Below are 23,759 nucleotides of genomic sequence, written 5' to 3' on the forward strand. Positions count from 1 at the left end.
GAGAGTGGTGAAGATTTAATGCCACTGCTTAACATCTCAAGAATGCAGGGGTGGTGGAACTTATCATATTTCCATGTAATTCACAAGTCTGAACAGATCTTGGAGAATAAGTGTAGACTACTGAATCTTCAACCAAGTAATAGTGGCCACTGATTTGTTGAATGCATTCTTTCCTATCTCATTCAAGAAACAGGATGAGAAACAGTTTACCTGGAATAGGCAACTCCTTACATCATAGTTTATGTCAGTGCTATAGGAACTCTCCCACTCCCTGTCATAAAGTAGTCCTAAGAGATATGGACAGTTTGGATGTCTTTGATTTTTTATATTAAAGACATCATGCTGATGAGGCAAGATAAACAAGAGGTGGGCAGCACACTGGAGGCCTTGGTAAGTCACATGCATTCCAAATATTGGGAGGTAAACCTACAATATTTAGGGGCATAGGACATAAATAAAATTTTTAAGGATCCATTGGTCAGGGACATGCTAGACATACACTCTAAAGTAAAAGACAACTACTACATCTTTACTCCTGCCACAAAGAAGAAAGCACAGCACCTGGAAAGTCACTCTGGGTTCTTGGGGAGATATACTTCATAGTGATGAATACTGCTCTGGCCCATATACCAGGTGATCTGGTCTGAATGTTTTTGTACTCCCCCAAATTCATATGCTGAAATCCCAACCCCCCAAGGTGATGGCATTAGGAAATGGGGCTCTCGAGAGGTGATTAGGTCATGAGGGCAGAGCCCTCATAATTGGGATTAGTGCCCTAATAAAAGAGTTTCCAAAGAAGCTAGCTTATACCTTCTGTCATGTGACACAGCAAGACACCATCTATGAACCAAAAAACAAATCCTCACCAGACACTGAATCTGCCAGAGCCTTGATCTTCTACTTCCCAGCCTCCAGAGAAGCATGAGAAATAAATTTATGTGGTTTATAAACTTCCCAGTTTATGGTACTTTGTTAGAAGCAGCCCATACTGACATTGGGTGACATGAAAAGCTGCCAGCTTTGAGTGGCACCTGGAGCAGGAAAGGGCTCTGCATCAGGTACAGGCTGTGGGGCAAGCAGTCCTGGTACTGGGCTGTATGATCCAGTAGACATGACAATGTTTGAGGTGTCAGCAGTAGGAAAACAGAGTCTGCAGTCCACTGCAAGCCCTAGTGGGCAATCACAGTGCACAGTCCAGGAGTTCAGGAGCAAGGCCATAACATCTGTAGCAGAGAGTTACATGTCTTTTGAAACAGAGGCCTGGCCATGTTACTGGGCCTGGCAGAGATAGAATGCTTGGATTCAGGATATCAAATAACCATGCCTTCAGAGCTGCCCATCATAAGCTGGCTTCTGTGGGACCCTGTTCAAGTGGTATTAGCTACCATGAAGTTCTTACCAGCTGTAAGCACTGCTCATGCTAGTTATGTAATTATGTAGCCAATTACTGTACACTGTAAAAGAAGTTAAAGGTAACTTAGAAGTTGTCATCTTAAAAAGCAATTACAGTTAACACCTTAAATGATATACAGAGCATAAAATATTAAAAATTAAGGGTCATAAGAAAAAATATGTATTCACTTAAAATCAAAGTGCAGTACAATTAAAATCCAATAATCAAGACTATTTATGTAACTTTTAGTGCTTGAGCTACTTGGTCATCTGGAAAATAGGACATGAGACAGGAATTTCTGGAGTGCATACTTTGTCAACTATCTTCCTAACTCACATTATGCAATATTCAGTTAAAATCAGCTAACAAGTTTGCTTCTGGATTACTCAAAATGTGGCGGCCTTCTTTTCAGTGTGGTACATCTAGGAGGTAGTGTGATGTAAGAGACTAAATATTGGCTTTAAAGTCAATGACCTGGGTTATATCCCCAGCTCTAACACATACTAGCTGAACAACCTTGGACAAGTTAATTAGCCTCTCATAGCCTCAGTTTTGTTACCTGTAAAATGAAGACAGCCCTACTTTCATTTCAGCTGATCTGAAGACTAAGGCATGAAAAGAGGTAAGGACCATAAAGGACCTAGTATGATGCTAGGCAAATAGTCACTTTTCAATAAGTGGTAGCTGGGGACAAGGGTTTGAAATAAAGTAGCAGACTGAATACTGCAGTGTGGCCCATGGACTTGGCTCCATTTAGCCACAGTGTCTAAGTCAGCTGGTGATGGTACATAAACCCTGAGGTGTACACCAGAGTAGCTCTCAGTCTGGGTCTGACCTTCCATTCTCTGTACTCTCCCTGCCATGGCTTGGGCTTTTGGCAGCTAACAGTCCCAGCTCATTCCATACCTCAGAAACTATGAATTTCACTTGATTTTATCTGACCCTCATCTCATCAGAACAAGGGCTCTCAATCTTAAGGAAATCAGCTGAGTCCAAATCCTTATCATTTTACATCTCAGAATTTGTGACAATCTCCTTAAAAGGCTCCCTTTACTTTTAGTTTCTTTTTATTTTAATCTCCTCTTTACTCTCCACCAAACCATTTTCAAACTTCAGAAAGAGGTTATACCAGTATGCAGAGAGGCCTGATACATTCTAGGTGTCTATATGTACTTATGGAATTAAATGCAATCTTTCCGAAGCGCTGCTTCTGTAATGTCACTCTTTCACTCTGTGTTGCTTATTAACTCAAGTCATGAAGCCTCACGTTGGTTTACAAGGGGCCTCTGATTTACCTACTCTTGCTGATCCTTACATCCCACAATTCCCCACATATGCCCCCCTTGGAGGATCCCCCTCACTTTTTCCTGATTGTTTTAGTGTTTCTTGCTCTCTGGCTTTGCTCCTGCTTTCCCCTGTACCTGGAATGCCTCTTCTTTACCTATCCAAATTACATCCATCTTCAGGACACATCCCTAGAGCCATTTACTTCTGAGCACTCCCCTGTAATGCTTGCCAACAGTGCCCCCAGCCTCCTGGACACTGGGTGGCACTGATGGTCATTACCAGGTACATTAACAATCACATTCTACCTAGAACTTCATTATGTACTATCCTCAGGGCAGCCTTACCCAGTAGGTACAGTAGCCATAGTAGTCAGGAACTATGACACTTCTAAAGACCCATGAAAATATTTTCTTTGAAAATCAGAAGGAAAACTGAAATTTTAGGCTGAATAAAATGTTTAATATGTAACATTTATAAATTTGTTTTTACAGCAACGTAGATATAAAATATAATTTTTCTTTTGTCGTGGTGGTGGAAGGGTCCGATGAAGGCACAAGTACTTAGGGCCTACAAAAGTCATAATGCAGACCTATCTTATATTGTCCTATAATAGTAGGTCCTCTTCCTAATTAGAATGTGCAAGATGCTGCCAGCAGTCCCCAAGCTGGAGTTTGCTGACACCTAAGAAACCCCAGACATATTAATGGAATTCTGTGACATATTTTTCATAATTTCAAACAGCCTAATAGAATAGTATATTTACACTTAATAAGTCCACATGCACTAACTAAAATGTCAATGCTCTTTACTTTTTGGCTGACTATTCTAAGACAGTTAGAAACACTGGTGATCTCATGCTGCTTATTGGTTCTGATACGTTGTTGAAGACATGGCAATCTCTGTGATGTGAATAAAGAACTATGTGCCATTATAAAGCCACATGTCAGTCACAGAATATCCAAATATAAGTGTCATTTAAAGAAGCCAGAGCATCCATGTGTCTTTAAACATTTACTTAACTGCTTATTACCATCACGGCCATTTTAATAAATGTTTGTGTTCGATTTCAAAATAGCATTATTATGGGCCATTATTTAATATCTGGGCCTACACTGGAATAGGAAACTAGTATATAAGAGAAGATTTTTGCGACAGAGTGCATGGAGGAGAGTAGTGGAAGTGAGACAAGGTAAATAGTGAAAGTGGTGCATGGTAGTGAAAATATGGGGACCTAGGGGGTACTTCGCAGATGTCTTTTGTACGTTCCCCTCCCCTGCCCATAACACTTAGCTGAAGGCTGACAGAGAAACGTCAATCAACTAATAATAGTGGTTGCAGCACCAGCAGTCTCAGTAATCGTACAGCAGTCACGTTTTGAGTGCGTGCTCAATAAATATTTTTGATATACTACCTAGTAAACACATCATAACATTTACTCATTTGAAATCTAGAGCACAGGAGCCTTATACATTTCAGTGTTAAATTCTCCTAATCAGGGAAGCTTTAGAGGCGTAGCTTTCTGATGGCAGCGAGATCTCATCAGCCAGTGAAGACGAAAACATGAAGGCAGCACAGAGCTCTTCTTTTTCCCCACCCCACTCCCTCTCCTCTAAACACAATCCCTGACCAGCCTCATGAAACCAACTGCTACGACTAGCAAGTTCCTGTACCCCAGAATGAGGCTTGTGCCTCTCTATAGAATTAGAATTTAGTTTGTCTCCTGAAGGGGAGGGGATGAACAACACCAGTGGGCTGTGTTTATGCAAGCACTGTGAGCATGTTATAAAAGACAGCTGCGTGGGAAGTGACAGTAGGATGACGCCAATGACTGGCCACCAGCGAGGAGGAGAGAGAGACGGGCATGAAATTTTACAGCTTTCCACTGATATTCTGGGAAAAGACTGCGGTTAATTGTTTAATGTCCACAAATTCCTCCTATCCCGGTACATGCGCCTCTTTACAATGTGAATTTGCTGCATCTCTCATCTATATGTGGAGTCTATTTCTCCACCCCCAACAATCTGGGCTGGCCTTGCTATTTGTTTGGACAAACAGAATGCAGTGATGAGGATGTTGAACGAGTTTAGGAACTGAAGCCTCAAGTTTAGGAACTGCAGCTTGGCCTTTGCTCTCATGGAAGGCTCCTCCGAGACTCCGTCAGGGTAGATGACCTGTGAGAAAGCACATCTATTTGAGCTGTTCCAGCAGAGCCCAGGTCCTAAACAACTAGTCAGCTGAATGTGACCCATGAGAGAAGCAAGGATTCACTCGCTGAATCCTGAGGATAGTAGACTATTATTGTTTTAAAGTTTAGGATGGTTTGTAATGCTGCAATAGATAATGGAAACAAATACAGCCAATTCTTCCCTTTTCTTTCTTTTTGTTTTTAATTTTCAAAAAATCTAAGGTCAGAGTTGGAAATGACCCCAAGATATCATTTTATGCCTTTCTGTTTCAACAGTTTATAAGGTTAACTGCAAAGTCACCAAATATGATTTCTCATTCTGAACTTTGAAGTTCATTTGCCTTTAATTAGAAAAAAATGTTACCAATTTTATATGAAAAGAAATACGATAAAGCCAAATTTAAATATTATGCTAATGTGACTTAAAAATGAATTATAAATTTGATGGTTGAGGGTTAAATATCCTTCAGAATTTCTTTCTGGGAAACCAACAGTATTTATAAAAATAGGAATAGGGATTTTTTTCTTTTTTCCTGAAAGTTCTCAGTATAGCAAAAGAAAGCTCTGTGATCAAATTATCCCCAAAGCCTTAATTAAAGTCAGATGCTAAGGGAGAATTTAAATTCCTTAATTTTATTTACTAATCCACATAGAGAAGCATCAGAAAAATATTGTTCAACTTTTATTTGCATGCTTCATAATAGGTACCATTTATTTTTATTTATGAGTCTACATATGTTTTTAACACCAACATCAAATTAGACATATATTATCTCTAAGTTTCCACAGAGAATATTAAACATATATGGCTGTCTTCTCCTATTTGCCTACCCATCAAAATTTTGGCAAGCATTTCATGAGACTGCATTAGTTTGAAACACCTTAACATTTCTATTATAAAGTTTTCCCAAGGTGTCTCTAGTGAAGCTGGAAATATATTTGTATACAGGTTCAAATATAACAACAAAACCTGACTGTAAAGCCTACATTTGCAGTAGGAATTATATTCAGAGTTGCCATAGCAGCCACCCACACTCATACACACACAAAGGGGTGGTGGGAAAAGAGAAAAAAGCAGTTAGCAGAGAACAGAATCTATTGTTAAAAAGACAGAGGCACTTATCAATGTAATTACAAGCAGGAATCCTAACTTTGAGTCTGAACCACTGTTTAATGACAGAAGATTTCCTAGTGTTACAGTGTCTATTTAATGATTTTTCTCTAAATGAATCTACCATCTGCACCCTTGGCTTTAAACTTTACTGGGTGCTGAAATTATGTAAGAGGAGAAGGAGGGAATTCAGCTGACCATGCACACATTAGAGCTAATATGATTGAATATTTCCCTCTCTGGAACTTTCAGAATCATTGTTCCCAGGAAAATTTGTGGTTCTATGGATCTGAGCAAGTTACTTCCCTTTTTGAGTGTCCTCATCTGTACAATGGGTATAATAACAGTATATACTTCAAAAAAAGTTATGAGTTTTCAATAAATTAGTACAAATAATCAATTATTAAATAAATAATAATAAATAATACATTTAATAATATATAAGAATTAGTAAAGTATTAAATAAGCTAGTAAAAGTTTAGCGATTAATGCCTGACACATAGTAAGTGCTCAATAAATGTTTGCTATAACTGTTATAATAATAATAGCTATTATTATTATTGTTATCTACAGGTCTTTATCACAGACTAGAACAGTATGATTTATAATTCAGAAGTTGCTGAAACAAATGCATGCAGGTGGCCAGCAGAGCAGAAGCAAAACAAGATGTTAAGATTCTCCCAGTACATGAAAGAATAATGCCTTCTCCCATAGCCATGTCTCTGAAACACTATTAGGGCAGAATGATAAGGCCAAGTGTTTTATTATACCATAGGAGCATATTTACCACCATTGGCAAATGCTGGTTACACAGCAAAATCTAACATCTATTAGATGCTTAGTGCTAAAATATTCATGTAACAGTATTGGGGATCGGGGCATTTTGAAACGGTGTCTCCCATCATTGGCTTGATTACATATTTATATGCAGACGTACTTGCAATTCATACTCAGATACAAATATAAATGTCAGCTTTAGAGGTGATGGCAATGAATGAACAGCATTTTGTGACTTCTGATTCACTGAAGTTTTAAATTTTCATTTTAAGGCTGAGTGCTTCATATTCTAGTAGAGGTGGAACGTGTAGTCAAGCTACTTAGTGAAACAGGAAAGAATATGCATGAGTTAGCATGTTTCATATCAGGCCCAGGGGTATCTTAGAATATGAGGGAGAAAGCACAGCTGATGGGCTAGAGAAATCAGCGGAAATTAGGGCAACAGAGTTGGGGAGCCCAGTGAAGGGGCAAGGAGGGAGTTATAACAGAAATTTTACAGAAATCAGAAGGCAGTGGAGACTTAGATGCGCAGTGGAAGAAAAAATGAATAGGGCAGAATTGGCTCCTTAACTCTATAAAAATTTTAATAGGACTTTTTGAAAAGTCCAGGCAGTGAGGAATAGAAGTAACTTGGCTTAAAAACTTTAAGAATGTTAAAATGCATACTCTAATGGCCTACAAAATTATCCTGTCATTGTGAATGTTGTTTATAATGGTATATTTCCCCTCCTAAATTGTCCTTCTATTTAATAATCTTTATTTCCAATCTCAAGTACAGATATCATGGGGTATTGCTATAGATTCTCTCTGCTTTTAGTTACAGCCTGATGTGATTGCATTAGAAGCATCTCCATTATCAAATAGCTCTTTGAAGGTAAAAATAATCCTGAGTTTTTCCAGGTCATTAGAAATGATCAAGTTCGGCTTCAAGCTGGTTTTGAGTCTTTACAAATCTCGTCAATGAGCTGAAATTGGAAGGAATATATATTGGAACCATTGGTAAGGAGTAATACCAAACACAATTAAATTTTCCGAACTTCTCACTGGAGTTTTTGGAAAAGCCTACAAAGAACACTTTTGGAGCCCGACTCCATAGCTTCCCGACATAGCCTGAAGATGGAGGGAAAGACTGCGACAGGAATGCCGGGGTCAAGAGCTGCCTGCCGAGGCTGCCCTTCTTGATACTTCTGCATGTCAGTAATGCACGCAACTATGATCACTTACTTCCACTGAAAAGTCCTAAGATAGCCGCATTTACCACTAAAGGGGCCTGGCTCTTACCACTAAAATGATGGCAAAAACTCAAGAATAAAGGAAAAAAACATAATTTCTAAGGACATTTTGGTTGGCCTATGAGAGAATATTAAGACATTGATGGAGAATATGATGATGATATTGTTACCAATAACCTCACCAGGGAATATGCGAGCTTGAGAAAGCAGCTAAGAGGCCTGGGTATTTCTGTTAATTGTGCTATTGCAAGTTCATGGGGAATGCTGCAAAAGAAATTTGTTTCCATCATGTCCTCTTTAATATAAAGACAAACATATTTTCAAATAGAAATGCTAATGGCTGTATTTTTTAATACAACCAACAACCCACACACAACCCCATGAGAGTCAACTGACTTAATTTTACTCACAGTACAAACAGCTACTATTAAAAATAAATTAAATGGCCTGAAGAAAGCTGTTAATGTACTATAAGTGACTTTCATTATGGCAGGGAAAAAGCATTTCTACATTGGAAGAACTAATAGAAATACAGACTAAGCCGGGTTTATAATCCGTACTTACTGTCAGATACATGGCTGCATAGACACTGAGAGCTGCTTCTTTGGATGGAAATGTTTTCCTTGCTCTCATGATGAGATCAGGGTTGCCCGTGCAGGCCTCTTCCCCACTGATGAACTGTGTATACTGCTGACATCCAAGTGCCGTGTAGTTGGGCTTACACAGGGCAAGAAAATGTGGTGCCAGATTCCCTGTAACTACTTGTCCAGCATTTACAAAGATATCTGTAGCAAATAGTCCAAATGTATAAATTCCTGAGGAAGAAAATAAACAATTTTAACTCTTGCTTTTTTATTTTTTTAATTTTTGTATTTTAGTTTACAATAAACCAAAATGGAAATATTTTAGAAAACTATAAAGTACTCTATACATATATACATATGGTTCCTTTCATTTCACTCCTCTCCAGTTTTTCCCTTGGCTTTCTGGAGTTGTGGGAGTGTTATATTATTTAACATATTGAGTTGTCTACCACTGGCTACATTTGTATGCATCGCAGGTTTATAAGACATAAAATAAAAGAAGAAAATATATTTTAAGACTGTGTTTGGGTAATGTCATTTTTTTAAGTGGAAACACGTGTATCTTGAGAGGGTACAGTCTACCATGTTTTACTAATGTTAGCAATCTTTATTTTTTCCTATTTTTGAAAACATTTTTTATTGCACTAACATAAAGCAAAGCAGTTGACTCCCTTTGATTATTCCTCTTACGCGCATTCAGACTGCTATTAACTCTGCTGGAGGTGCCAATTAGCAGTAAAATCCAATGCCATCAGTTTTCATGTAAATATCATGGAAAATCTTAAGGAAAGCAGAATGCTTTCAGATTAATCTCTATACTGTCTTCAGAAATACATTTTTAAAAGTCACAGAGCTGCTTGTAATTTAGTCCCACCTTTTCTGGATTGGCTTTCAATTTATCAGATTTGGGACAATTGGGTAAACCGTACAGCAATCAAAATTATAATTTTTCAATTATCTTTACAATATTAAAATTCATTTGCTTTGTGTACATGAAGGTATAAAATGAAGTACATATTTTTTTTCTCCTTTTGTAAGGAAACTGCCAATTTACTTGAATACCAAAAATATTTTCTAAATAATTCAATGTCATTGCTCATTATTGTTAAAATTTATTTTTCTAGTTAAGAAGATAAAATAAATTCTTTGACATTATTTTCAATCAGACTTTCAGATATAACCTTCGAGGATGTGGTACTGATGTAAAGAAATCCATTCTTTTATAATTTGGGGAAATGACATCCATCAGGACCTTTTAAAACTATACCAAAATAATATTTCGCCAAACAGGTGGTTCACCGAAAAGTCATAATTTTATTGTAATAATTACATGTTTTTCTTCTTAGTCATATATTTCTGGATTATTTGTTTCTTAAGCCTTTTCATCATTATTAGCTGTTGTATAAAAATCACCAGGAAATTGTGTAGAATCTAATAATGTCCAGTATTAGATTCACGGCTATCCTTTTAATTTTCAAAATATTATGTAAGATTATGAATACTCATAACCAATAAAAATGAATAAGTAAATAAATAAAAATAAAAAATGTGTTAACAAAGAAGAAAAAAAGATTATAAAAGGTTTAAGCAAAAAAAACCTGAATATTGCAAAACTCTATGTGTATCCAAATGGTAATAAAACAAAGTTATTAGTTTGTTCTTTATCTAAAAATTCTGAAAGAAATCAAGAAGAAGCCCTTTCTTTACATCTCACCAGCATTCCATGAGTTGTACAAAGTAAAGGCTATCAAAAGCAGAAATTTGGAAGAGGCAGAGAAATGAAAGAGAATTGAGCTCTATAAAATGTTAATGTACACAACCTCTGCTTCCAAAATTTCATAGCCAAACATGAAAATGTAAATAACAAATCTTCCTCATCTGTATTCCTTTGAAATCTAGGCTAAGATGTCCTCATTTTATTTAACTAAACCATTCTTTTTATCTGTTGTAATAGGTTCTCCTATTTAAAATAGAAATATTTGAAGAGAATATGGAAATGTCTTTTGATACTTGTGAAGTTCCCTAATGTGCTTTAGAATTGAAATGTTAGTGCATCGACCCAAGGCCAATAAAATGTAATTATTAAAGTGAGATCCAATGAGTGTCTCTACTCTGCTGACCTCAAGGATAAAATCAATATGAAGAGGGATATCTTATTCTACAGTAATGCTTTGCTTACAAGCTTCCATTTTACTACAACAAACTAGAAACATCCAAATCAGAATAAGGGAATGAAAAACAAATTAAGCTTTCTTAAATGTTTTATAAAATCATATGATATAATAGTAAGAAACATGCAGAGATGTAAAAGCACACTTTACTTTGAAACACATTATTTAGAAATATGTGTACAAATGCAGAAAAATATTTTACTTAAATAGGCACAATATAATTTGCTTAACAGTATTTAGGAAAGCATCAATTTTATCAAATACTTTTAGTCCTGAGTATATTATTGCTATTGCTTATTTTGTTATTAAATGACTCTCAAACAAAGAGAAATGAGTCAAGAAAACTGTTATTAATGCATGTGAAGAGTAACCTTTTAAGGTTTCATACACAAATCATTCCTTCAACAGGATAAATGAGGGCTTTGGAGATGTATAACTTGATAGCAATAAAAAGAACAGTCTTGGATCTGGAGACCTTTTGCCTTCAGAGAGATGTAAAGGCCAGATGACATTTGGTTAGTCTTTAATGGGTTTGTGTAGAGATCAGGTCATCTAAGCATAATATCTCCGAAGGCTTCATCTTGATCCCTTCAATAGGAGAAATATGTTGAAGGGTTACTTTATCCTCACCGTGTCTCAATACTGATCAGAATGAATCTTAAATGTTACTTATTATATACAGATATACTTATTTTTATCTGATAAATCAAGAAATTTATATTAAATTTTACATAATTTTAATTTTTTATATAATTTTAATTTATATTAAATTTTATTGTGTCAGTTTAAAAAAGTGTCTAGGCCAAATTACTACTGAATTAAAATGATTTTCAGTAATTCATCAATGTTCATATTTATTAGTGCTAGCATCTGAGATTGAAAATTATAGTATCAATGAATCTTTCCCCTTATTAGAATGACCAATACATTTTTGTTTATATAAAAAACAGCTCAAAAGTATTATGTGGAGTGCTACATATGATAATTAATAAATACAAGATTTCTTTTATTTGCCAAGCTGTTTTTCTTATTCAGTATGATGTTCAAAAACCTACCTGCATTATCATTTCCCCCAAACATTGTTTCTGTGATTTCATAAACACGGTAAATCATTTCTTTTAATTATATAATTTTTAGTTTCTTAAAGAATATTAAATATTCATGTGTGGTGTTCTTTTTTTCCTTGAAGTAATGTGGAAATGACATCCTGAAGGGGTGTCTTGCAATATCAGTATGTAACATTTATTTTTAAAACCAAATCGAAACATTTCAAAGAAAAGATAACCTAATATTTGCATTCAGTTAAAATACCAGTCATTTTAAAGGTTAGCTTTTACATAAACATTGTTTCGGCAACAATAAAAACAATTCAATAAATACATACCAAGAAATCGGACAGTTCGGCGTACCAGTGGGTTTATATAGCAACAGTCTCCAGTTAAAATAGTTTTTTCCTGGTTTTCAAAATCCCTCGTGGCTAGTTGTAGGCAAAACACAGCAGTTTCTCCAACTATTATCTTGCAAGGAAATAAAAGATAAGGAATATTAGAATTTAACTAGTATAAACATAGGATATTTTTATTATATCCCAATACAACAGGGAGCTCCTTAGAACGGTAACGATACCCACATAGAACTGAGCCATATTTGCTTACTAGACCCTTTTATCATAACCTTGTGTCTGTGGATGAAAACCATATTGCTCTCAATTCAAGAGAGTATTAAATTGACAAATTATGAACAAAAATAGACTATACCATTTTTGTTTCCTAAAGGCTTCATTTTAAGATGAAATATACAAGGATCTTTAAGGAAGTACTCATTTACTTTAGGTGTGTAATTGAATTCCATATTTTATTTTTTAGGTGGTCGTGTCTTGTTTAAATGTGACTCTGCTGTAGACTTCAGAAAAGATTCTCTATGCAAATATTTTTGAAAAGATCTGGTATAGACATACTAATTAAAAATAATATTAATACTTTCATAATAAGAAACAATCAACTCACACGTTTGTCTTTGAGATTATCCTAATTATATTCTTAAGAATGGTATTCATTAATATATTCTTTATACTTTAGTATAAATGTGATATTAATCTTCATAAAAATCATATGAAACACGAATATTATCATACCCCTTTTACAAGTGAAGAAACCGAGATTTGGAACTCAAGTGAACTGCCCATGAGCTGGTAAGGAGTACCAGGTTCTGGTGCAGGTTCTTTGCTCTATTATCCTGACTTATTTCCCTTTCTGTAAAAGACCTGGCCATTGGTGTTTGTCCCATTTGTGATGGTTTCATACAAGATCCTCAAACTCACCCGGCAAGGTATTAGAGTAAGTACTACTGATGCGATTTACAGATGAGAAAATGGAGACTTAGGGAGGTTATATAATTTGATCCTCTTCAGGCCAATCAGAAGTCAAGCAGATATTTCTTTATTTTGCTCTAAGTAATAGACTTTATTTTCTAGAAGATTTAGGTTTACAGAGAATGACAAGTAGAAATTTCTGACTCAGCCTCAGATCTTTGGACTCTATTTAATACTGTGAACAACAGCACAAGAAATAAGAAACTGGAGCCAACAATAGGTTGGCTAATTTATCCTTGTTAGGTTTGTTTTTAGTACGTCTTGTCAAGGTTAATTAACATGCTGTATAGTGAGTCCCTGACATCCCCAGGGAAATGTTTTTGGGATGTCCATGAAAAGTAATATCTATGATTGAAAGATGTTCCAAATAGCAAGTGGAAGGTTGAGAAAGGGGTCATAGGAGATTAGGTGTCTGACCTACTTTTACCCCAGTGTGAACAATAGCCTATAAGGCAGATCTTCATTTTCGTCTTTCCTCCTACCTCCTTTCCCTCTTCTCTTACTATACCTCTTTTTTCCAGGTAGGCCAAGGTTCAAGGTTAAACCAGAAGAGGTTAAGCTGAACTTTTTTAAGAAGTCTAGCCTTGCCTCTCTGGTGAGACTGGATTGAATGAGGAAAGACTAGAAATTGCAAATTCCTCCTGAATTTTAAGTTTGTCTCTGGTGAAGTAGAGCAGGTGTGTGATGAAACAGTTTATCCAGCCAAGGGAGGCACAAATTTTCATGGGTATATCAGCTGTCATCAGGGCCAGAAGAGAAATTGACAAACAGGCAAGCCCTGTGTTTGACACCTTCTTATCTCCCTTTCTAAATAACTCTTTTATGTCCTACCTCCTCTTTGCTGCCCCTCAAAAGAAATTACCACCATGATCATCTCTGGGTTGTCAGTTTCAACTTCGTCCAAGTCTGTTTTGCCATGGAATGCTCCAAATTCTAACAATCTATCATTCGCTCCACTTCATAAGCTGACTGGTTCCCCATGAGTGCTGCCTTCTCAGCCTTCTCTTTGCCAAAGTAGCTGCCATTCAGTCTCCACCCCTAGGGCTGGCCCCACCCCAAAGTACAATGAACTCCAACTCAGTTTTTAATATACCAAATTCCCTAGAATGTAGTAGATACCCAATAATTCTTATTGAATGCATAAATGAATCCATCCTCAATAGATCTCAACTTCGATAGATCAGAATGCCCTAGTCTGCCAGTGTCTCAGTCAATATTGCTTGTCTGCTACTATAAGAAACCCACTCAAACTAGATTAAGCAAAATAGGGAATTTAATTATAGGATTAGTGGGTTATCTCAGAATCTAAGGGAAGGGGATTTGGGATTAGGTCCAGAAGGGAAAGTCCTCAGGAGTCCGGGCAACAACTGTCCATTTCCTTCTCCCTCTTTCCCTGGAGTCACAGTCATTTTGGGTCCTCTGTACATGCCTAACTCATTCTTGCCTTTCTAGAATCCAATTTTCCTGCTTCCTAGCATACATGGTTGCCCTAAACGTCTCCAACAATATTATCTTGAACCTGTTAGCTCAGTTCAAGAAAATATTCAACTGATTAGATTTACCAAATCCCAATTCCAAATTCTAGGAGGTTCAGCTTGAGATAGGTGTCTCTCTAACTCCAACGAACCAAGGCTAGGAAGGTGTGTCATGGTATATAAAACAACCTCTGTGGGTAGGGAGGGCAGTTCTCCAAAAAAGAGAGTTTCTGTGACCATATGTCTACTTCAAACTCTCATCCATTCCATCTTGAGGACTCCCCTGTGCCGGTTCTCAGCTTAGGCTAGCACTGTCCACCACATTCTCTGGATACTGTACGCGGTCCACCTACTTGGAGTTCATCTCATCAGATATAAGTGTCTAGGCTCTAGTGGCTGCTTCCTCCAGTGGGCTTGTCTAATTCACATGCTCTAGTTCTTCTTCGCTCTGGGATTCATTGTGAGATCTATGGAAGTCCTCATCCAAACCATATTCTTTCTTCACTTCTCCCTGCCCATCTTCCTGAGTGAAAACTCCCACTCTTTACTGCTCTCTGATAAATTCAAATAATGAAAATAAAATAATTATAATTATGACAAATGCACTTAAGTAAATGCCTTCCGAGTTAAGGGCACAGTGCTAGACACTGATGTTCAAAGAAGGGTTTATAATATAATTGGGTTGACACAAGCAAAATAATAATGATACAAGGTTGTACATGATGAGTATTATTTGGCTGGTTTTGATAACATGTGCCAGTAGAACACTTAGGAAGAATTGTCACTGAGTCACTGAAGGCATCTGTGGTGGCCATAAAATGTGCCACTTAGATCTTCTGCTGCACAGAGTTGCAGATTGATGGCTCCAATTGCTGCCCCTCTAGATCACCCACTATCATGTCCGTGCTGAGGCCATACTTCCTACAGGCTCCTCCTAGCTGATGACTAAGCACTGTGTGGGTACTAAGGCAAGCCTGTTACTCTGAGACACAGGATAACTCCAACTGGCAATTTTGGTTGAAAGACTCTCCGTGAACCCAAACAAATCTCTCTTGGAACTGTGCTGCAGTCTGAGGTGCTTCCTACCCAATCCTCCTTTCTTCCCATTTTCCTGCACTGGGGTCATACTTCCATCACAGTTTGAAGGCTCTTCTTCCTTTCTCTGGCTTACCCTCCAACCTTTATCTTTTGTAGGTGTTTCTCCTGATAAATCTTTTGTATGTCTCATCTCATTTGCTATCTCCTTCCATGAGAACATAAACTAACACAGCATCAAAGAAAGACTACACTTAAAGAAAGGGTTGTCATTAGATAAGCCTAGAAGATTCAGAAACAAAAACAACACCAACCAGGAAGACAGTGTTAGGAGAAGTGAGGAGGTAGCCTTTCTCCTAGTAGCTCTCAGTCTGACCTCAACAGAGGCTAAAGTAGATCGAGTTTGCCTTGGGGGCAAAGGCACACAGGTAGCACTTGATAAATGTGAATCATCACAATCATTGAAAAAGATATTAGTAACAAGAATATCATCAATCACAACAGTAATAATGTTATCATTGCCAACTGTATTTAATTTAACGTACACAGTATATGTAATAATATGCAATTCATAATAATAATTGATGGTCTCATCTACTCTTTCTTACTAAGTTTAGCACAATACTAAGCACAAAGTCACACCTTTCATTCTCTATTTTCCTCCTATCTCTCTAATTCTATTGCATGCATTTCTCTTTTTCTCTTGAATTTGAATTAGATGGTCTGGTAAGTGAATTACATACCTAAATTCTATGTTTCCCAGTATTTTATTTTGGCTTTTCTTTTCTTCTTCAACCAGAATCCCTTCTTGGTGGAACTCATTCCTCCTAAGGCTTTACCAACCCCTGATACTCTAAGGAGTCCTAAACACTTATCTCTTCCCTGGATTCCAGATGAAGGTCTCCAACATGCTCAGATCTCACAGCCTTAACATCTAAAATGAAATCCATGTATCCCACCCCAAACTTCCTGCTCTTTTGCATCACCATCTCCATTAATCCATTCACCCTCCTCTTGGATATTCAAGCTAAAATCCTCATACTTTACATATTACGCTGACACCTCCTTTTCCCTCATTTGCCTCTCTCCATCAATTGCTTTTATTTACATTATTTTTTAATTGACAAGTAAAAATTGTATAAAAATTGTATATGTTTATGGTATACAACATGATGTTTTGAAATATGTATATATTGTGGAATGGCTAAATCAAGCTAATTACCATATGCATTACCTCATATACTTACCACATTTGAAATCCAGTCTCTTAGCATTTTTATATATACAGGACAGCGTTATTAACTATAGTCACCACGTTGTACAAGAGAGCTCTAATTTATTCCTCCTGCTTAACTGAATCTCCATGTGTTGCTAAATCCTTTGATTTTATATCTCAAATCTATTTCAAAAATGTCCATTTTTATCACTATTCCCATTTAAAAATCGAGTCCGTCATCCCCTTTTCCCTACCTGACAGCATCCTTGGAACTCCTCTCTGTACTTCCATTTCCTCTGCTCTTCAAACTATCTACTATCAGATTGATCTATTGAAAAGAAATTTGTGCAATTCAAATTTCCTATTTATGATTTTCAGTGTGTCCTCACAGCCTATGGCTTAACAGGAATTGCCATAACAGATAATTTAGAATTCAGTGCAAACCCAACTTTTTTCAGCTGCTGCAACTCTGACATAACTTCCAGACATGCCATGTTCTAATCACAGCTACACATTTTCATTCCCCGACATCCCAGGCATGGCCATACATCCAGGTTTTCACACTTGGTTGTGAGAAAAGTGGAGTTGGTTTGGTCAGGCCCTCTTGCCTCATATCCAGCTGGGTAAGATTCTGCACATCCGTGGTAAGCAAGAATGTAAGAGTAGAGTTAGTGCACATATGTGTCCGTGTACTCCTTGGCTCGTTGCTGCTATTGTGTACTTTCAGTATGGAAGGCAGTGGCTCTGAACCACTTGTCAGCGGAGCTTGCCTCTGAAGAATAAAGCATGTCTACTTTGCAGGTGGCTGCTCAGTTTTTCTTTCACTTACTTGACTCAGGACCTGTACAGGATGGGGCAGATGGGTCTGTGATCCAGCCCGACAATTGGTGCTGTCGTCAGGATTCTGAGCAGGTAAGACAGCCACTAGCCCCTCGGGAGAGGGAGGAAATGTGGCTCCCCTCGAGTATGTGGCACCCAGTGGCCGCTTTCCTGTTGACCAGGGTGTGGCTGTTGCTCACTGTACTACGAGTCAACATGGACCGAGCACTCCATGAAGCAGCGTGGTGTCAATATTTGCAGCAGAGAGCAGACTTGTTGGAAGTGCGGGTACTTGTTCTGGAGGCTAAAGTTCAGCAATGGGTCACTTCTGCTTCCAACACTGGGGACGATGATCAACCCAATGGTGAGTTGGGTGGGGGAGGCTGTGCATCCCCTGTTAGGACGTGTTGTCCATCAAACTGAAGCATGAACAGCCCATGGGACCAGGCAGACAACTGGTAGGCAACCCACAAGAGACCCAATTCACTACGCTCAAGTGAGTTGTTGGACTTAGGGAAACAGTTCGGGCAGAAACAGGGTGAACCCCTAGCTGCTTGGCTTTTGCGACTGTGGGACCTAGGGGTGGGTGGTGTAAGGTGCTCTGGTGAGGAGATGGAAAAGTTGGCTTCCATCACCGTGCACCCGTCCCTGTGGCAGCGGCTACAGAACAGCTGCATACACACTCCAGGACAAAATAATGATTCCTTGATGGAATGGGTGAATGCAGCTGTCCGGACCACGTAGATGAGTGCCGGAAAACTGCCCAAAACTGTGAGTAGGTGGCAAATGTATGCTGAGCTGGTTCAAATAATTCAGGAGCTGGGAATCCAGCAGGCTATGTTTAATGTGAACACCCATGGCCTGGATGATGAACGTTTTACTGGCAGCATGAGAGATGTAGTGCTGCAGAATGCTCTGTCGACACCCTTTGGGTCACTGGCGGCTATACTAGCCCCATATGTTGGTTGCCACATACATGAAGTGACCACCATGATGGCCAGTCTGAGAGAGGCAGAGGGAAGGAGACAGACAAAAGGGGTCCGAAAGGTGGCTAAGACTAAATCCCCAAGAAATGTTCGGGATTTTACCCTAAAGGGACCAAGCAAGACCAGCTATATGCAGATATCGTTTGACTTGCCTATGGCAGAAGTTGATAGGGAGAAAATCGACGGACAAACAAATGCAGTCTTGTTTGCCTTTTGGCCACAATTGCGCCCCGAACAGCATTTCACTAAATGTCTGGAAATGGGTGGCAAGTTACGCCCAGTGTATTTGAAGGATTTTATGGCTACTTCTCTAGAGGTGGATGGACTGTTCTCTTTTGGCTAGGGACCAGGTTGAGGTGCTCGTCTTTTGAGGGCAGACAAGATCAGAAGCCTCATGTTGAACTAGTAACACATTGGTCTGAGACAAATGTAGAGCATGTGTTAGTGTTGATGGACACCAGTGCAGACTGTAGCCTGATACATAGCAACCCAGATAAGTTTCTGGGGGTCACAGTGAATGTTGATGGTTATGGAGGACAGACTATTACAGTCAAAGCTGTGTCGCTGAGCATTGAACGATTGCCCCCTCATGTATATATATCCTGTATCCGAATACATCTTGGGTGTAGATGTGCTTTATGGGTTACACCTGAGAACAATGATTGGAGAATTTCAGCTGCAGATACAAACAGTAAAGCCTGTGCTGCAGGGACATGTCAAGCATGATCCACACGTGTTACCCATGCCAAGGCATGTGGTTAATGTGAAACAGTACTGCCTGTCGGGAGGACATGCAGAGATAGGTGCCCCTATCTTGGAGTTGGAGAAGGTTGGCATCATTCGTCCTGCACATAGTCCTTTTAATACCCCTGTATGGCCAGCAAAAAAAACTGATAGCACCTGGCTATGCCTTTGGTTCATGACTTGATGGATCAGCTGATGACTTAGCTAAGAACTTATTATGTACTGAAACTTGCAAATCCTTTTTTCTCTATTCCAGTCTCAGCTGATAGCCAAGATCAATTTGCCTTCACTTGGGAAGGAAGGCAATGGACTTTTTAAGTGTTGCCCCAAGGCTACTTGTATAGCCCAACCATCTGTCATGGGTTAGTGACTGGGGACCTAGCCAGGTGGACTAGGCCCAGCATGGTTACAATGTTTTGTTACACAGATAATCTCTTACTAACCTCTCATTCTCTTGCAGATTTAACCAAGGCTGCTCCAACACTGCTAGGTCATTTGGATCAATGTGAAAGGGCTGTATATAAGGGTCTTACTCTTTGGATACCTACTTGGAAATATCAATGGCCACCAACCCCTGTGGGGACAAGCCATGTGGCAAGAGTCATGAGAATTAGGACATGAAAAGGAAGTAACTCTTTCCCATGTCACAGGACACTTCCCTTTAGCCAGTCCACACAATGATGAAGCCAATGCATTGGCTAAGGTAAGATGGCTGGAGAGAGCTCCAGCAGCTGATGTAGCTGGGCAGCTACATTGGAGAATGCAGCATGCTGGCTGTAGGACCATGTGGTTGGTGGCTCACTGGGTGCCACATAAATCCCAGAAAGAATGCCCCTGATGGACAGATGCACCCTTGATGGCACACTGGGTGCAGCATACAGATAGGCAGAAAACCTGAGGGGAGGATGCTCCTAACATGGTGGCAGGTGGATCTTATGGGATCACTGCCAAAGTCAGAGAACTACAGGTATATCTTCACAGCTGTTGATATGGCTACTGGTCTTCTGTTTGTATGGTCTAGTAAGGCCCCAGATCGGGTAAGCACTATTAAGGTGTTGAATTACAGCCATGTATGGTCAGCCCCTGGTCATAGAGAGTGATAATGGAACCCACTTTACTGGACATGAAGAACAGAAGTGGGCTTCTCAGTTGTCCATTCAGTGGAAGTTATATGTGCCATATCATCCCCAGGCAGTGGGATGATTGAAGGGTACAATGGTCTTCTGAAAAAGGGTCTTCTGAAAGGTCTTCTGAAAATGGTCTTCTGCCCAACCCCCATCCCTGAAGGGGTGGACATGGCAGTTATGGCCGACAGTCAGGATCTTGAATGAGAGACCCCACAAGGGTGGGACCTCTCCAGTGGAGGCTCTGTTGCATATAGCCGCAGCACCTGTTCCTACAACCATTCTTTCCAGGATGGTATGTGTTCTGCCAGAGGGATGAGAACTCCCTCTATTGGTGCCAATAACCTTTTTGTCTTTTCACCCATGGTACTGTGGCTGCAGGCACCACAGTTGACTGGACACATACATATGTTTGTGTGGCCAGTGTGTCAGCTTGCTGAATATGCACCAAGTTCCCTCCAAGTGTGTCTGCAGGATACCTGTGGAAAATCACCCCAATGATGACTACTAACTGGACATGTGTATGGGTGGGGTTTTCACGGCTAATAGTTAAAAGGATAGAGCTACAGGGACAAGCCTCAAGGTGTATCAAACGTGCAATAAGTACAGAGCTTATATGGATGCAAGGGTCAGTTATTCTTGCTAAGGGAACATTGCAGAAGACCACAAATGCGTAGATTGTATGGCGAGAGACCCTGAAGGGGTGGAGTGTGAGGAAAGTGGAGTTGGTTTGGTCAGGCCCTCTCAGCTCATATCCAGATGGGTATGATTCAGCACATCCATTGTAAACAGTTATGTAAGAGTAGTTAGTGCACATGTGCGCCCATGTACCCCTTGGCTTGTTGCCACTATTGTGTACTTTTTGGTAAGGAAGACAGTCAGTGGCTCTGAACCACTGGTGGGCAGAGCTTGCATCTGAAGAATAAAGCACGTCCACTTTGCCAGTGGCTGCTCAGTTTTTTTTTCACTTATCTGACTCAGGACCTACACAGGATGGGGCAGAGGGATCTGTGATCCGGCCCGACATTGGTCCATGGCTTAGTTACAGCTTGGTACTAAGGTAGGACATTGTTCTAAGTCAGCTTGGTAGTAAGGTAGGTAAGATATTGTTCTGCACTTGAGACATGATTTAAAAATTGCCTACACTATTGAAACTTTATGTTTATTCTTGGTGCAATTCATCCTTCCCTTCTCTGTGTTCCAGTGGCACTTTGTACATTTATTATTGTAAATTTATTATTTACATTTATTATTGTATGTTTACATTTATTATTAACATAGTTACAATTTAATTTAATTACAATACAATTATAATTATAATTAAATTACAATTTAGTTTAATTATAATAATATATTTACATTTATTATTATACATTTATTATTTCATTCCCCATTGTGTTTCAGTGGCACTTTGTATATTTATTATGGTAATTTTCATATGATTTTATAAGTATCAGGAACATCTGTCTCTGCCACTCAGTTGAGAGGTTTTTTGAGTCAGGGCTTGTATGATGTTTATCTTTTTACTGCCAATATTAAAGCACAGTGACTGACAATAAATGTGAATGCTGTATGAATGAATGAAATCCAGTTTAATCTACCCATTTTGTAGATAAGGAAACTTATCCAGAGAGAGACAGAGGTTAAACATTCCAGAGTCGCACAGTTACTGGCACAGCCAGAATCTGAAGTCAAATTCAGAGCTATTTTGACCACAGTAGCTGCCTAAGAACTTGTAAGCTTTTCCTCCAATTTTTCCAAATTAACATAGGTCAGCCCCCTGCTCCCCACTTACAGGTTACACCCTACGGTTCCACCACATTACTTGCATTTTTACAGTTTTAAAAGGAAGATGTTGGGGCACACAGCAGCACTTCATAAGGACATTTACAACTCCTCTGGTGTCTGGGTATAAGAGAATTGAGTATAGAAACAGACTTTCCTGAGCTGGTTAACACAATGCATGTCTTCCAACAAAGACCAAAAGAGCTTCACACCAACCTCTCTAAATCCATTGCTATTTTTTGAAATTCTCTTTTTAAGGAAATTTCTTCATGTCTTCTCTGCATACCCTTGGCTCTTATGTGGAACTGAGGACCTGGTGTTTTGGTCATTTTTTCACGTTGATTCTGAAGTCACTGGCTGCCATTTTAATTAGATTCACAAAGCAGCCCTTGGATAAAGAGCATAACTGGTTTGCTTTCCCTACTGGGAGTGAAAGATGAGATACAGCAGTACAAAGGCACAGAAGCCAGGGATGGCGATGCTAAAAGCTTTGTCACATCATGGTTTTCTTTAAAGAAATTTCCTTTCTCCCGTGAACTAACAAATAAAAGCTGTTTCCCAGAGAGAGTTGAGGTGACGAACAGTGTTAATTGAGATCTATTGAGAAGAAGTGTGGCCCTCCTCCTGCTGCCACAGGCACCAGATGTCCATGGAAAGTGAAAAAGGAGCAGAATTTCTGAGAGGGCACCTGTGGCCCTGGTGGCCCAGTGGGAAGCATGAACTGGCTTCCCATGGATCAGCCTTTTATGGGGGTGCTCATCCCCCACCTCAGCAAAAGCTCTCCATTCACTGGAACATGATGAAAAAAGAGAGAAAAAAGATGCTACTCGTAGACAGAGTGTAGACTGGCACAGCAAGTACACAGCCGTCAACCTTCAGCTCGTTTCTCTCGCATCTGCCTTCCAGTTCCCCTCATCTGGGCTCATTGACCTTTTTCCATCCATATTCTTCTGCCAAGAGAGGCAAAGCCCCTGTCTGTTACCCAGTTCTTGAAGCCTTCAAGCAACCCCATGGAAGATTAGACACTGTTCATAGTCCCTGTCAATTTGATGTGGACTGTGACAAGACGCCTACCAAGAAGGACTCAGGAGCTGACACTGAAGGGCCCTCACTGCTTTGCCTATCCAGTGAGAGCTGTGCCTGAGCAACTGGGTTCCTCCTTGAGTCACAGTCTCCCCAGCACTGCAACCTGGCAGTATACCTCCTTGGGGGCAAGAGTTCTGCTCCTGAACCCCATCCTAATACAAGTTCCACATCCCACTGGCAGACCTCCCCAAACATGTTCCCTATTTCACCCCATTTCCTTGCTGGGTCACTACATAATGCTTAATTAAACTCAGTGTTGAATATTACGAAGCCTCTCAAACTCTGCCTTGCCTACCAGGCTGGACCTACATGTTGCCCCTTCCTAAAGACTCCATTCTGTCTCCATCCTGTCTCTGAGGACAGATCTGGTATCCAGCC

The 23,759-nt window shown here is 39.2% G+C and overlaps 1 protein-coding gene across 1 annotated transcript in view; it reads right to left on the reverse strand.

Annotated features, from left to right (window-relative positions):
* The window catches only part of PLPPR5 (phospholipid phosphatase related 5), a 95,886-nt gene that overhangs the window by 39,573 nt on the left and 32,554 nt on the right, over positions 1-23,759 (reverse strand). The window contains exons 2-3 of the mRNA XM_063105800.1: positions 12,125-12,257; positions 8,550-8,800 (exon numbers count right to left, since the gene is read on the reverse strand). Of these exons, the coding sequence (XP_062961870.1) occupies positions 8,550-8,800; positions 12,125-12,257 (384 nt within the window). The remainder of the gene's footprint in view (positions 1-8,549; positions 8,801-12,124; positions 12,258-23,759) is intronic.

Source organism: Cynocephalus volans, chromosome 8 (genome assembly GCF_027409185.1).
Source record: "Cynocephalus volans isolate mCynVol1 chromosome 8, mCynVol1.pri, whole genome shotgun sequence".
Classification (NCBI taxonomy): Eukaryota; Metazoa; Chordata; class Mammalia; order Dermoptera; family Cynocephalidae; genus Cynocephalus; species Cynocephalus volans.